At 31.5% G+C, this 16,197-nt stretch overlaps 1 protein-coding gene across 3 annotated transcripts in view; it reads right to left on the bottom strand.

Annotated features, from left to right (window-relative positions):
- Positions 1-322: 322 nt before the first annotated feature.
- Positions 323-16,197, bottom strand: part of LOC119611674 (G-protein coupled receptor moody) — a 119,038-nt gene continuing 103,163 nt past the window's right edge. The window contains exons 1-6 of one of the 3 annotated variants that reach the window (XM_037967339.1): positions 9,193-9,679; positions 3,109-3,293; positions 2,803-3,041; positions 2,210-2,732; positions 1,150-1,226; positions 323-1,087 (exon numbers count right to left, since the gene is read on the bottom strand). In XM_037967339.1, the coding sequence (XP_037823267.1) occupies positions 688-1,087; positions 1,150-1,226; positions 2,210-2,732; positions 2,803-3,041; positions 3,109-3,267 (1,398 nt within the window). In that variant the 5' untranslated portion in view covers positions 3,268-3,293; positions 9,193-9,679 and the 3' untranslated portion in view covers positions 323-687. The other 2 variants (XM_037967355.1, XM_037967348.1) reach the window with 2 other exon arrangements.

Below are 16,197 nucleotides of genomic sequence, written 5' to 3'. Positions count from 1 at the left end.
CCCTAGTTGTGTTACTAAATTATAGTTAAATTTGTTTAGTAATAAAAAGTAAAGAAAATTATTAAAATGAAAAGTAAAACGAAAACAATAATCTTATTATATTGAATATTTAAAATATTAAAAAAAAAAACGAAAAACAAAATAATAAAATAAAAAGATTTATTAATAAAGAAAAAATTAAAATTAATAAAAAAATATAAAAAACAAATATCAATTATTCAAATGCATTTATACAACTTAAAACTAATGGTAATTAAACAAAAAATAAATAAAAATAATAATAATAAATATCGATTGTTCATAAAAATTTAAAAATGTCCTTAAAAAATTTATTTGTCCGCGGTACATCTAGGCCCTAGGGGAAGTTATAATCGATATCAAGAGCAATATTATAAAACATTTTGAAACTGCCAGCATTTTTCAAGTTTGACTGGGAACTAGGTATACAAAACTAATTCTTACTAAAGTCGTTACAAATCGTTAATTTAACTAACGCACCCGAAATACAAATACACAATTTTATTCATTACTAGTTCTAAGTTCATTAAAAACAATAATACTTTTATTCGGTGATCAAATATTGTACAAATACATAATAATCATATGTAAGTTTATGTCAGCCATTGATAATACGGCCCTATACTTTTAGCAGCTTCTTCATCTAACTAATAAGTATCAAGAAGTCAGCTATATCTTTGGAACACGTTTAAATTCTTTTTGAGTTGAGGTTTTACATCGGCATCTTAGTAGATTCCAGTAGGCCTGACGATATTCCGATGACATAAGAACATAAATTATGGGATTAATGCATGTTGTCAAATAGACCAGTAGATAACCGCTGATATTGAAAATATGATTATCGTTGGCTCCTTTCCAAATTTTAGTCAATGTTATGGGCAAATAACAGATGACAAACGATACAAATATCACTAGTATCATTTTCAACAGCCTACGATCTTTTATACTCATACGTCCCGGATATATTGCCGAAGCATTCGATGTATTACCCATGGAAACATAATGATTTTTACGAGGACTGAAGCGTGTAAAGGAAGTTTTAATGGATGTTTTAATGGGATTCTGGCGTCTGCAATAGAAATAAAATGGTGTAAAGAAAAACTTGAAATTTTCGGAACTTTTGTAACTTACGTAGATGAATTTTGATTTGCTGTTGTTGAACTTTTACTGTTAGAATTATTTAGGGGTTGAGTAGATTTCGTTGTGTCCTGAAATAATATCAAAATTTTGAGAAAAGTTAAACAATTTATGTTTATAAGTTCCCTTTTTATCCCTTTTGGACGGTTATTCATAAACGTACGATCGCAAACCGGAAACAGAAATTGTCGGATACTGTGGGACATTGGTCCCAGATAGGAGATCGTGGTTAAGCGAAACATTAGATCAAACCTCTGTGGGAATCTTTTGTTACACGGAGGGCTCTAAACTGCGAGACAAAGCGGGTCGAGGGATCTACACTTAAAACTATTGAACCGAGATGAACTCGTCATAAGGCAATTACAGCGATATTAGCTGATAAGGTTGAACCTATGACCGGACTCCAAAAAGGCCATAACCGAATACTCTTCCAGTAACAAATTCTGCATAAGATGGGTTTTAGGCCACTCGGGTTAAGGGTGAATGTGTTTAGGTACTTGTTATAAAGGGAAGGGATCTTGGAAGTATGAAACAGTTGATAGGACCCTTTAATGGAAAATAACTGGAAGAAGAGCAGTAACTGAAGCTGTCTTAGATATCAAAGTTTCAGACACAACTACATAGGCGATATAATCAGTGATAAACTAGTATAAAACTGTGGAATAAGTTGACTATTTTCGTAGTATATTGTGGGAATTCCTTTTTCTTCGGAATGTACATTATGTCTGTTTCCATACTCATCTGGGTTACAAGTTTTTACAATAAGTCGTTCCCGTACTAAAATTTCAATGTATTTTTCTGATTACTTCTGACCTGACCTGTCTAAAACCTGTAAAACTGACGAGTGCGAGAACAGACATATTTTAGGGCCTTATTCACAATCCTTTAACAGAGGTTTATATACAAATCTTGTACCCTAAGGGCCTTTGCAAATATTTCCAGGGAATCATAATGGAACTTAGGGACTGTGAGAGGAGACTCGTTCTAAACTTAATACAGATAATAAGGATTTTTAAACATTAAACATTATATTATTTATACTTAAGATACTTACATTTGTAAAACTGGAAGAAACATTTGATTTATTTTCTGCTTTTGGACTTATTTTCTCATATGATATTGGTAAATTATCCAAACTATAGTTATCATCTATGAACTGTATATCGTCGGTAACAGTGAAGGCTTTTAGATCCAAATAACCATCACCACCACCAGCATCTACTACTTTGTTGTTCGGCTTTACATTATCTTGATCTGTGTCACTACGATTTGCTTCGGCTCCTTTAACTGATATGGGCTTTGATGCCGGTTCTCTGGAACGGAAAGCTGCCTTACGTACCAAATAAAATATGCGAGCATAACAGAATACAATGCATAAACAAGGCACCATAAATGCCAGTACGAATAAAAATTCCTTGGGCGAGCGATCGTTGTGATCGTGTAGTATAGAACATGAACCAATTTCAGTGTCTAAACCAAATTTTCCCCAAATACCACGCCATGTTGGAATCATAATTGAAAAACACAATAACCAAGTACCAACGACCATTAAAGCCAAATAACGATGTTGATAAATTCTGTTGAACAATAAACGATCAATGATATTTTATTTTTGAACTGTTTTAAAGATTTGCTGTAATAATTTACCTTGTATACTGTCTGGGATGGGCGATAATAATATAACGATTAATGGTTATCAAGGATACCGTAAATAGTGACACCGCTAATAGTCCATAGCGCAACAATGGAAATAAACGACACAATAAATCTCCATGTATCCATGAACGTCTCAAGAATGTAGATGCTGCCAAAGGCAAATTAAAACAACCGAATAATAAATCGGAAATTGATAAGTTTATTATAAATACAGCTGTAGAATTGCGGTTCTGAAATGTGAAATAAATTCATAATTAAATTTTAAGACTAGTTTAAGTGCACAATTTAGAATCCCACCTGTTTCCCTCGCGATAGAGCAACTATAGTTAAAATATTGCCTGGCACACCGATGACGACAAATACTATACATGCTATAGCTGCGAAATTTAACAGTTCATCGGAATAACCTTGGAAAAGTTCATTTGGAATTTTGTTTGTTGAAATACTGTTTGGCATTTTGAAAAAGATTTTGGCAAGGAAAACTGAAACAATTAAAATAACTTATTAATAAGAGGATTATTTACATAAAGCGGGAGGAAAGAAGTAGAAAATAATTCTAGGAGAGCAAACAAAAAGTTGTAACTTTTTAACCTTAAATCTCATGATCAAAATTGATACAAGTTAGTCTTATATGCCCGTGGATAAAATCGGACTACATATACTTCTAGACTAATATAAAATACTGGTACAGTTGGTTTTTAAAATATGTAGTAGTCAATAGATTTATTTACGGAACAGTATATGGACTTGTCTATAGAATGATCTATGAACAAAATTGTGAACTTGTCTTTGATCTATCAAATGGTCTAGTATATTAACTAGTCCATTTAGGATATATAAAAAGTACTTAATATATTTTGAAGATACTGCGGTATTTTTAGATAACAAAAAGTAATGTAGTACTGAGTTTTCCACCTCTGACATATCTAATTAATTAATTCGATGTATGAACTCTAGGAATAATTGAACAATTAATGTTGATTATAATAATGAGACTCTTAAAAGTACAAATTATATTCTTTGGTTCAAATGATGTATTGAAAATCTAAAATTGTTTTCAACAACACCCATAGCCAACCAGAATCAATGTTCGATGACGATATTATTTCCAATGGATTAAAATTTCTCATTATCAGAGAGATAATCGTTTCAACTAGCATGGTCAAGGGTGTAATTATGATTTTTGCGCCATATATTCTTTCAGATGGAAACGGATTTCAATTAATATGATATTTACTGCATGCTTGAAATACACAAATAATCTCCTTAGATGGTAATACGTAAGGGCAGCATTTATTGCCAAACCTGCAGGAAAAGCGTATTTCGCGATACGGCGCATTGTGGAATTTTACTTAACCACGATTAATAGCCTCCTATATACTTTAACCAATTATCCAAATTATTTATGATAGAAAGTCTATCTATCTATACTGAACCCAGGTTCTTGAACACTATGATATCCTTGATAGGAAACTTAAGTGGAAATAATACATAGAGTATAGAGCCATATCGACGTTGGATGCCTACCTTACGTAGACAAGAGTCGGTTATGAACACTTTATCCTTGTAAAATGGACATATTGGCCATTTAGACACAAACTCTATAAGTGCCTGGTGGCATATTCTTGATAAGAAACTAAAGTGGAAATAACACATGGAGTATAGAACCATATTGAACCATATTGTTGGATAATATGTAGGAAAACCATACGTCGATCAAAGTCGGTTATGATAACGTTATCCTTGGACATTAAGATACAAACTCCAGATCACATAACGGAAACATAAATTGTCTGGAATTATGAGACATCGATAGAATACAGTAATCTATTGTTCTACGAATGGCTTTGAACAGAAAGACATGACGGGTCTAGGTTTCTACGTTGAAAAACCGAAGACAGAGATATAATACCGTCTGCCTAAAAACTGTCGACTACAGAGATATACCGCCTACCCAACAAAAGAAACTTCCAATGTTAAAAATGGATTTTCCGGGAGAAGAGAATTAGTCGATAGGTTAAATCTAAGGCTGCAGTGGACTCAAAGAGAGCTATAACTACATTCTATTTCTATTGCTCTGCATCACATGAGTACCAGGAAACTCGGGGATAATCGGCAAGATAGAGGAATTTAACCTGATTAATGTAAAGCCTTTCGAACGATATTTTTATAGGACACACAGGTTAACGGACGCAACTATACATACATAGACGAATGAATTCAGATAAATGTTGTGCATGAAGAGAGGAGAGTGAAACGCTGAATACTGATTGGAAAATTCTAAGGAGCTACAATTAGGAAACTGAGTTTTTGAACATTGGTCAATAATTCCTTTCGTATATCTCTATATAAGATTTTTCCACCATCATTTTCCATGTAAAGAGCACATGAAAGGCCCGCTAAATAAGGTCCCCTTCCAAAAATTACCATAACGCTCATTACTGGCTTAAAAATAAGCGTAAGGTGATGAAATTCGACTCCGTACTATTTTTTTTGAGCATCGGCCCATAAATGACCCTACCCCCATATAAGGTAACTTTCTAAAAATTACTTTAACGCTAATTACTGGCTAAAAAATACGAGCATAACGATGAAATTTGACATAAGTAAGTTCCTCGCGAACCAAAATCTCTCTTACAAATTCTATGTGGATCGGTCCATAATTGATCCTACCTCCATATAAGGTCCCCTTAAGAAAATTACTATAACGCACTTTACTGGCTTAAAAATACGCATAAAGTGTTGACATTCGACACTCACAAGTTATATATGAGCCAAAATCTCTCTACCAAATTTAGCGAGGATCGGTCCATAATTAACCCTATCGCCCATACAAGGTCCCCTTCCGAAAATGACTTTAGAGCTCACTACTGGCTAAAAAATACGATTATAAAATTTGACACAAGTAAGTTCCTTGCGAGCCAAAATCCCTCTACCAAAGGTTATGTGAATCGGTCAATAATTGTCCATACCCCCCATATGTGGTCCCCTTCAGAAAATTACTTTAACGCTCATTACTTCCTTAAAAATAGGAGGTCTCCTTCTGAAAGTTACATAAACAGTCATTGCTGCCTTAAAAATACGACAGTTATGAAATTCGACATAAGAAACTTTTATACGAACGTTAATCTTGCTACTCCTCTATAAGCCCACTTCAGAAAATTACTTTAACGATTATTATTGGCATAAAAATGCGAATACAGTGGTGTTATTCAATGTAAACAAGTTTTATATGAACCAAAATCGGTCTACAAAAAGTTATGAGGATCGGTCAATAATTGATGAGGAGGATTCAGAAAATTACGAGTATAGCAATGACAATCGACATACAAAAGTTTATATATTATTAATATAATACATATAAAAATAGCGATGAAATTTGACATAAACAAGTTCTATATAAAACAAAATCTATGTACAAAATTTTATGAGTATCGGTTCATAATTGACGCATATGATGGTGGGTATATCAGATACGGCACAGCCGAATATAACACCCTTACTTGTTTAAAGATCGAGGTAATCTGAAGTTTAATAAAAATCCAAGAAAATCTCCAAACACTTGAATTGACCTTTGAATTGGGAAAGTGAACTAGTCAGAATCCCATTGATATAATGTTCATAACATGAACATTTTTAAACGTTTTTTATTTATTTTAATAAGTTCTTTTGTAAATAAAACAAGTTAGAGTGCTAAATTCGGCTGAGCCGAATCTTAAATACCCTCCACCAGCTACTTTTATATTAATACTTTTCTAATTGATCAAATATTTGTAGAAATAAGTTTTCTCATGTCTTAAATAGAAAAATCCCAAGATTTAAACAGCTTAACTCTATTACAATTCCAAGATTTATTGAACATTACAAACACAATTTTCTTTTTTTTTTATAGAGCTATGACCAAATATGGACCGATCATAAAACAATTTTATAGTGTAATTTATGTATATAAGAGCAATAATTTTGCTAAATGTATGGTTATCAATATTTGGTAATGAATTATGTTCGTTTAAGTGATTTTCGGGAGGGAACCTTGTATGGGAGCTCTGACCAAGGTTGGACTAATCGTGAAAAAATGTTGAAATAACATTTATGTGTACAAAAATAGTATTAATGCCAAATATTTTACGGGTATCACTATTTGGTAATGAGTTATGTGCCTTTCAGTGTTTTCTGAAAGGCACCTTGTATAGCAGCTATGATCAATTATGGACCGATAGGAAAACAATTTCGCAGTAATATTTCTCTGTATATGAGCAATACTTCTGCTAAACTTTATATTTAGTAATGAGTTATGTGCGTTTAAGTGATTTTCGGGAGGGGACCTTGTATAGGAGCTATGACTAGTTATGGACCGATCGGAAAAAAATGTCTCAGTAATATTTCTGTGCAAATAAGCAATACTTGTTCCAAACTTTATATCTTAATTAAGTAATGAGTTATGCGCGTTTAAGTGATTTTCGGGAGGGGACCTTGTATGGGAGCTATGACCAATTATGGACCCATCAGAAAAAACTTTCACAGTAATATTTCTATGCATATGGGCAATACTTATGCCAAATTTCATATGGATATCTTAATTAAGTAATGAGTTATGCGCGTTTAAGTGATTTTCGGGAGGGGACCTTGTATGGGAGCTATGACCAATTATGGACCGATCGGAAAAACATTTCACAGTAATGTTTCTGTGGATATGTGTAATACTTGTACCAAATTTTATATGGATATCTTAATTAAGTAATGAGTTATGCGCGTTTAAGTGATTTTCGGGAGGGGACCTTGTATGGGAGCTATGACCAATTATGGACCGATCAGAAAAAACTTTCACAGTAATATTTCTATGCATATGGGCAATACTTATGCCAAATTTTATATGGATATCTTAATTTAGTAATGAGTTATGCGCGTTTAAGTGATTTTCGGGAGGGGACCTTGTATGGGAGCTATGACCAATTATGGACCGTTCGGAAAAACATTTCACAGTAATGTTTCTGTGGATATGTGTAATACTTGTACCAAATTTTATATGGATATCTTAATTAAGTAATGAGTTATGCGCGTTTAAGTGATTTTCGGGAGGGGAACTTGTATGGGAGCTATGACCAATTATGGACCGATCAGAAAAAACTTTCACAGTAAAATTTCTATGCATATGGGTAATACTTATGCCAAATTTTATATGGATATCTTAATTTAGTAATGAGTTATGCGCTTTTAAGTGATTTTCGGAAGGGGACCTTGTATGGGAGCTATGACCAATTATGGACCGATCGGAAAAAACTTTCACAGTAATATTTTTATGCATATGTGCAATACTTATACCAAATTTTGTATGGATATATTAATTTAGTAATGAGTTATGCGCGTTTAAGTGATTTTCGGGAGGGGACCTTGTATGGGAGCTATGACCAATTTTGAACTGATCGGAAAAAAATTTCACAGTAATATTTCTATGCATATGGGCAATACTTATACCAAATTTTATATGGATATCTTTATTTAGTAATGAGTTATGCGCGTTTAAGTGATTTTCGGGAGGGGACCTTGTATGGGAGCTTTGTCCAATTATGGACCGATCCAGAAAATTTTTCTCTGAAAGAATTCTATTGACATAAGATTTTAATTTGTAAAATTTTGTGAAGATATCGACATTCTGACGGAAGTAATTAACAAAAAAGCCATTTTCCGGGAATATGTACTTTTGTATGGGAGGTATATGAAATTGTGAACCGATTCTGGCAATTTTCTGCAAGGATCAAGATCTTGTGTAGAAACGAATGTATGATGATTTTCATGGAATTATCTTGCATAGTTTTCGAGAAAATTACATTAGAATGTGTAAAAAATGCTTATTTTTTTCTAGGATGTTTTAAATTTTGATTCATAACTTTTCCCGATGTGAACCGATTTTGCTCATTTTCAATACCCAACTGTACCGGATAATAATGAATATTTTGGGTGAATTTGGTTAAATTATATTGCTTCGTTTTAACGTGAGCGTGTTTTACACAGACAGACAGACAGACGGACGGATAGACGGACATAGCTAAATCGACTCAGAATTTCATAAGGACCCAGAATATATATACTTTGTTGGGTCTCAGATGAATATTTCTTGGTGTTACACACGGAATGACAAAGTTGTATATACCCTCTATCACCACTGATGGTGGTGGAGGGTATAAAAACATTTAGATTCGAACTATTCGAATCCAAAAATAAATTTATGAAAAGTAACAGCCATATAGTTTGAAGTTTTTGTTATTTTAAACAATCTTGTAGTACTCTTAGGTACATATTTTATATCTAAATAAATCAAATTATATGTATCTACTATAAACACTTACTAAAATATCTATATACTCTGACATGTATACATACTTATATATAGCACTGTTACGGATTGTAGGGTATTTTTAATATTAATTTAGAAAAAAATAAATATATTTTTTAACTTATAAATTTATGTATTTGGTATTCGCATTTATAGGTAACTAATTAAATTATGTTTTTCTTTAGTTTGTGTAATATTATTATGAACCACTAAACATTGAAATTGTTTAAATATTTTCATTTTACATTTTACTTTTCTTTACTGTTGTGATTTAAATATATATTTTTTTGGAATTTTTGTGTGTTTAATAAAAATTATGCACTTTCGTTGTGAATTGTTTGCAATTCATGCGTATGATTTATATTTTTTTTGGTCGTTTCATAAATAATAAAAAAATGTTTGGAAAAAAATGATACAAATTTGAAATGAAACTTTTATTATGTAAGCGATAGTATGGTACACGTTGCGATCTGGAAAATTTGTTTTTTTCTTTTGTTTTTTATATATTAACGCTTGAAACAACTGAATTATACTAAAATAAAATCGAAAGAAATTCGAAAAATAATATAATCATAATACGAGTAAGATGAACAGAACAGCAAAAAAAAAACACTAAAGAAGAATCAAATAAGAATTTCTGTGTACAACAATTGACTTCATCGGGTAATTTTGAATGAGATTTGTTTACATTTATGTATGTTATTGTTGGTATTATTATTGTAGTTGTTGTTATTGTATTATTTAAACAATTTCATCAAGCAAACACCAGAGCAGAAGAATCGTGCTAAAAGTTTGTTCTGAATTTTCCAGTTTGGCTAAATAAAATACACTTTACAGTTGAGAAAAATATTTCAAATATTTACACTGAAAGAAAAACAATTGAATAAGTAGAGTAAACGATTCTATTATTTTCGGCGAAAATATCACAAGACAACAATTTTTTTTAGCTCAGAGACCAAAGTATACTTTTGTAAAGGATTGAACAGCACTGAATCTGAATTTGTCCTCAAAATTTATCAATATTATCAGGTTTTCCAGATATCATGTCTTAAAATTTGTTATGTCATCTATCAATTTTTTATGTCATTAATACTTAAAAATATAAAATACAGATTAAAGTTCCATTACATTTTCTTTCTTCTTCGAGAGGTCAGATTCGGAGTGAACGCTGCTCAATCCTTTAGAAACGTATAAATTGGTTTCTGAGTTGGCCAGTAGACATTGAGCCTGTTGCTCCATCTTGGTATTAGTTGTTTTCCTCTTGGTTTTTTCTGTGTCTGCTGTGGGCGGCCTCCAAGTCAATAATACGCTATCTTGCGAGTGCGGAATTATGAATGAATGTCGTTCAATGCTGCCGTATACGAGTATTATCTATTGGATTCTGTTTTCAACGTATGTATATAAGAAGATCCTTCCCGACATGCCTCGGGGGATCATCCAACTGTGTAATGTTAAAGTTGGAATGACTTTCCCAGTGACATTCCAAGTGAAACTGTTTAGTCAACATAACATTGTGTTGCTTGAGTATTAACCTTCGTTTCCTCGTGTCGATGATGTTTCGAGGTAATTTTGAAGAAGCCCGTTACTGTCCTTAGGGCCGCTTTTTGGCAAATTGACTTCCTTTGTCCAGGTGGTAAAGAAGTGTTATGGCCCGCCGCCATGATAGTACAGTTATCATATCCACTCCTAGTGGAAATGTGGGAACTTTAGAGAAGTAGAAATTAAACAATAACGGCGATATGCCTTGAGGTACGCCTTGTTTAACTCTACGGTATCTGGAGCGTTTATATCTAAACTCTACGAATGACTGACGGATTGCAAGATATACATAGGTACTCGAATAGTGTTTCATAACTGACAGTTTAGAAGACTTTCGATAGGTCAAGTACCACTAGGGTCTCCGCTGATTTAAGCCTTGTGAGATCTGAGTGGTAATGGTGGTTAATGCTGTGGTGATACTGTGCATTTTGAGAAAACCAAGCAAGCAACGAGCTACTGCGGAAAGAGAAGCGGCTCTTCGCGACTGGTAATAGTAGGGATATCGCCTTGGATGATTGTCCCTCCATCGCGTCTTTCCTAGGTTTTAAAACTGAAATGCCTCCTTTTTCCAAGCTTCGGGTATTACGATGCTGCTTCACCGACATTTTAAAAACTAGGTACCTTACTCCCCGCTTGATATTTTTAACATTAGCCTGTGTTATCTATAATATTGGTCCTAAAAACTTAAAATTTTTATATTGATAAATAGAAAATAATTCTTACAGTGTATTCTAAAATATTATTAGTATGTACAGTATATCATAAAAGTTAAATACCTATGCAAAATGTTATAAAATTCAATAAATTTTAATTTCATTTAGAAACATACATCTTTACATGAAGTATGCCACGTATGTCTTAAGAAATAGAACCAATGTCGCGGATCCCCAAACATGTAAAGTAAAATATTTTAGACAAAATGATTTGCAAACGTCATTGAGTTAGTGACTAAATTTCGACCGGAATCCGATATTCCTGAATTACTCTGGTATTTCACTGTAAGGAAGTGAACTTGAATGTTATTAAATGCACTGAGGAACTTTTTGAACTACTTCAAGATATTTTGATCTTTTGATACAAACTTTAAAATTAAATAGCGGGCATTCAGATAACTCATGACCTACCAGGTTGGTAAGAAATTGACAAACACTTTTAAAAGCCCTACTGAGAGCACCTAGAGGTTGACGGATCACTGTATGGGCTTTATATAGTCATATTATAGGCAAACATAACAGTAAATTGTATTTGTATTTCTACCTAATTTTTAATTAAACACTAATACTTTTGTGATTAACTGTAGATATATATTTTTGTATTTGAATGAATAGTTTAATGATTTTTTCTTATTTTTTTATAACAATAGAAAATTGTTGTTGCTATTGTTTGATATGTATATGTATATCTTGGAAATAAACATACTACATACATACTTATATTTTTAGTAAAACATACACACTTTTCATATAAATACACCAAAAAATTTATAAATATATGTACGTACACACATGTGTATGTATATAATTTTTAGAGGAAAAATAAGCTGCACGCACGTAATCAATTAAATTGTGTTAAAACTTAATGATTTAGTAAATTAATTTTTTATATTATAGGTAGATAGATAGATAGATAGATAGATAGATAGATAGATAGATAGATAGATAGATAGATAGATAGATAGATAGATAGATAGATAGATAGTAGGGATGCCAATCCCGAAATCCCGATCCCGAAAATCCCGGGATTTTTCGGGATTAGAAAATCCCGAATCCCGGGATTTGCAAAATAAATCCCGGGATTTTTTCGGGATTAGGATATCCCGAATCCCGGGATTTTTCAAAATGAATCCCGGGATTTATTACTAAAAAATTTTTTTTAATTCTTTTTTGAGCCATAATTTTATTCAATTCGCTTCAAAATTACGATCTTTGTTTATTTTTGACTTATTCAGCACAGCTATTCTTGTACATTTTGAACCTTTTATTTTTTAAAGTGGTATGATACCAAATATAGTACATACAAATTTATTTTTTCATTTCGTCGTAGACCCAAAAAGTATACACATTCTTTGTCTATAGTAGACATAAATTTGGACCAAAATTAACACAAGAAATCCTAAAAGCACCTCCTCTGAAAACCAATTTGATGCTAATATTAATGTATTGACCAATCAGCTATTTAATGAGATTCATTTTTAAAATAGAATCGATTTGAATCTACAAAAATAATACAAAAATTGTGTAATATTCAATTTCTGCGGCTTTTCATACAAATTATCATATTTTTTAAATTGATTCTCTTATATGGAAAGTATTTTGTTATCTGCGTAGTATTTTGAAATAATAAACCATTCCTCGATTGAAATTAATCATACCTTTTCAAATCTATTGATTTCAAATTGTTCGAATTCCATCACAAACCGGAATATTTATTTATTTTATTTCGGCACAGTCAAATATAAAATAAATTTTTAAATGATATCTAGAATGTTTTGCTTTACAACCCAGCAAAAAAAAAGAACTTCCAAAGAAGCGAAAAAGAAGTAGAATTTACTCCATGGAAGTACTGAAAAATAACTGAAGAAGTGATGATTTTAACACAGGCTTGTCATAGGAGGGATGTCCTTTTTATTTGATTCCAAATTTACTACTTCTGAAGTCATTCTCAAGAAGTAATTTTTATGATAATTTTTTGCAAGTTATTCGAAAGTGAAATTGTATTATTATAGAATACAACTAATTTGCCTTAAATAATTTTAAAACTATAAAGGGTAATAGATACATATAATAAAACAGAAGCCGAAAAGTAAAATGTTTTATCTCCCAAGAATGTAAGAACAAAAAAATATCTTCAGCTTTGAAAAAATATAATTATTTTCCAATCTTCGGAAGTCTTTAAACATCACTTCCTCAGAAGGTTAAAAAATTCACTTAGTGCTACTTTTAAAGTGGTGATAAATGGTATACTTTTGGAAGTACTTCGTTTTAATTTTGCTGGAATGCTTTCTATAAATCTGAGTGATAACAGTAAAGGTAAATTAAATTGTTCTGAATGTAGATAACATGTTTCAAAGAAAAGGTTCATTTATGATCTAACCTGATATTCGAAGGATTGAACGTTATATTTATTATAACCTATTGGTCCTACACCCACCTTAAAGTATATCGATCGAATCAGAATCGCTTTCTGAGTCGTCGTTTGACATTAGCCCCCATTAAAAAATATCTTAAACGTCCAAAAATTTACTTATAACCATTAGTATCGCGATGACATTCAGCATAACTAACCTTTATATAAAATTACATGCCTCTTCCCAAATGTTTGAGGATCGGCCCATATTTGACCCTAGCTCCCATATAAAGCCTCTTTTAGAAATTTAGTTTTTCATCAATAAATTGCTTAAATACATCGGAATTAAGGTAAAATTCAACAAATTTTTTATGAAAAATAAATAATTTATCTTCTGTCGATTAATTTTCACAAGATTAAACAATTTTCTTCACAAACATGAAGATTTCAGATTTTCATGTATAAAATAATTAAATTTATGTAATCCCGAAATCCCGTAAAATCCCGAAATCCCGAAAAATCCCGGGATCCCGAAAAATCCCGGGATCCCGAAATATCCCGGGATCCCGGGATTGCAATTTTCAAAATCCCGAATCCCGGGATTTGTAAAAGCCAGTCCCGTTTGGCATCCCTAATAGATAGATAGATAGATAGATAGATAGATAGATAGATAGATAGATAGATAGATAGATAGATAGATAGATAGATAGATAGATAGATAGATAGATAGATAGATAGATAGATAGATAGATAGATAGATAGATAGATAGATAGATAGATAGATAGATAGATAGATAGATAGATAGATAGATAGATAGATAGATAGATAGATAGATAGATAGATAGATAGATAGATAGATAGATAGATAGATAGATAGATATGATTTTCGAAATGTTAATGCTATTCATCTTTTACAGAATAGAGTTAATTTAATGTATTAAGCTAATAATATCAGATTGCCTCTATTTATCCTAAATGGTTAGTTAATCCGTGCAGCAATTGCTCTGAGTTTTAAGTATAAAAAAAGTTAAACTAATAATAGACTACTGCTACAATTCTCAGAATTTGATTAAATCCATATGCATGCACTCCTAAAAACTGTAATAAGTATAAAAAGTTTTTATATGTAAAAATGGTTCAAAATCCTGACAAAATATCAACTTGAAAGGGCTTCAATAGAGAAAAAATTTAATGTTAGGGAATTTAAAAAATCAATCTTTATTTGTTAGAAAAACAGCAGCACTGAAATAATAAACAAATTATTTTTAGAATAAAAGAAATCATTTTTTACTTTTAAAATCTTAAATAAGGGTCACTACTGTATTACTTTTCAATCCTATTGTTAGTTGGTTATGAAAAAAATTTGTAAAATAATTGTTACTAGTTGTGATTAATGATCATTTTTCAATAACAATTTCTTATTGAAAACAAAAACAAACTAAAAATGAAATTGTCATATCTACCACCAGTCTCGATCGAAATTGAGAGAAATGAGAAAATAATGTAAAAGAACCCAGAAATACTAGTATTTGAAACTTTTATTTTCATTATGTCCACCAAAATGAGTAATAGAGAGATTTTTAAAAAATTATGCTGGTTTTCAGCCAAATCGCCGGTTAAATAGTATTGAGATCTATAGAGGGGAGATATTTTAATTGTTTCACTCTTTATTGTCTTAATAGTGTGTGAATGTGTGCGTTTGATTTTGATCATGCTTTGTTATTATTTTTTTATTGATATAAAAATAAATACAAAAAGCCAGCAGCAGCAACAACTGTGACTGTGGATGGTTTATTAGTTGGTTGGTTGGATGGTTGCATTAGTAATATGATTTTACCAACAAAACAATAACAACACAGAAATAAACTACTCAGAACACAACAATTGAGTTTACGGTACGAATGGGAGTGTAAACTAAACAAATACTTTTAATTAAATGTATGAACGAGTATTGCGTTTAACAACAACGATGATAATGATAACAATGATTTCAATTCGAATTAGAACACAATTGCAACTACAAAGCGATGTGTGTTTAGCAATTATAAAAGTGGAATTAAAAATTTAATTTCATATTGCTGTCTGCGCAATCAGATTCTAAACTGGGAGACATAACATAACATTCCAACGTATATTAATATAGTTTGCTAGCTTCACGAAATAAGTAAAATTGGCTCCCAGATAGAAGCAAAATATTAGAGCAACAAAACAACAGAGCAACAGAGACAAAACTAATCTGGGGATCTACATTGAAAATCCGAAAAACTGTACACCTTCATGATAACATGAAATTTGTACAATTTATTGGATTGAATATGGATCTAACAGAAGTTAACATATTTTCCGACATCCAGTTTGCAATTTGCGCGGAATCAGATGATGAACTTAAATCTAAGGCCGTACTGTACTGTAAGAGGGCAATAACATAATACTTTTCCAGAGATAA

The sequence above is a fragment of the Lucilia sericata genome, unplaced genomic scaffold (genome assembly GCF_015586225.1).
Source record: "Lucilia sericata isolate MDLA Ls3-8-SP2 unplaced genomic scaffold, ASM1558622v1 Contig000031F_arrow, whole genome shotgun sequence".
NCBI lineage: Eukaryota > Metazoa > Arthropoda > Insecta > Diptera > Calliphoridae > Lucilia > Lucilia sericata.
Note: the sequence above shows the minus strand (reverse complement) of the source record. Positions and strands in the feature narration are given on the sequence as shown.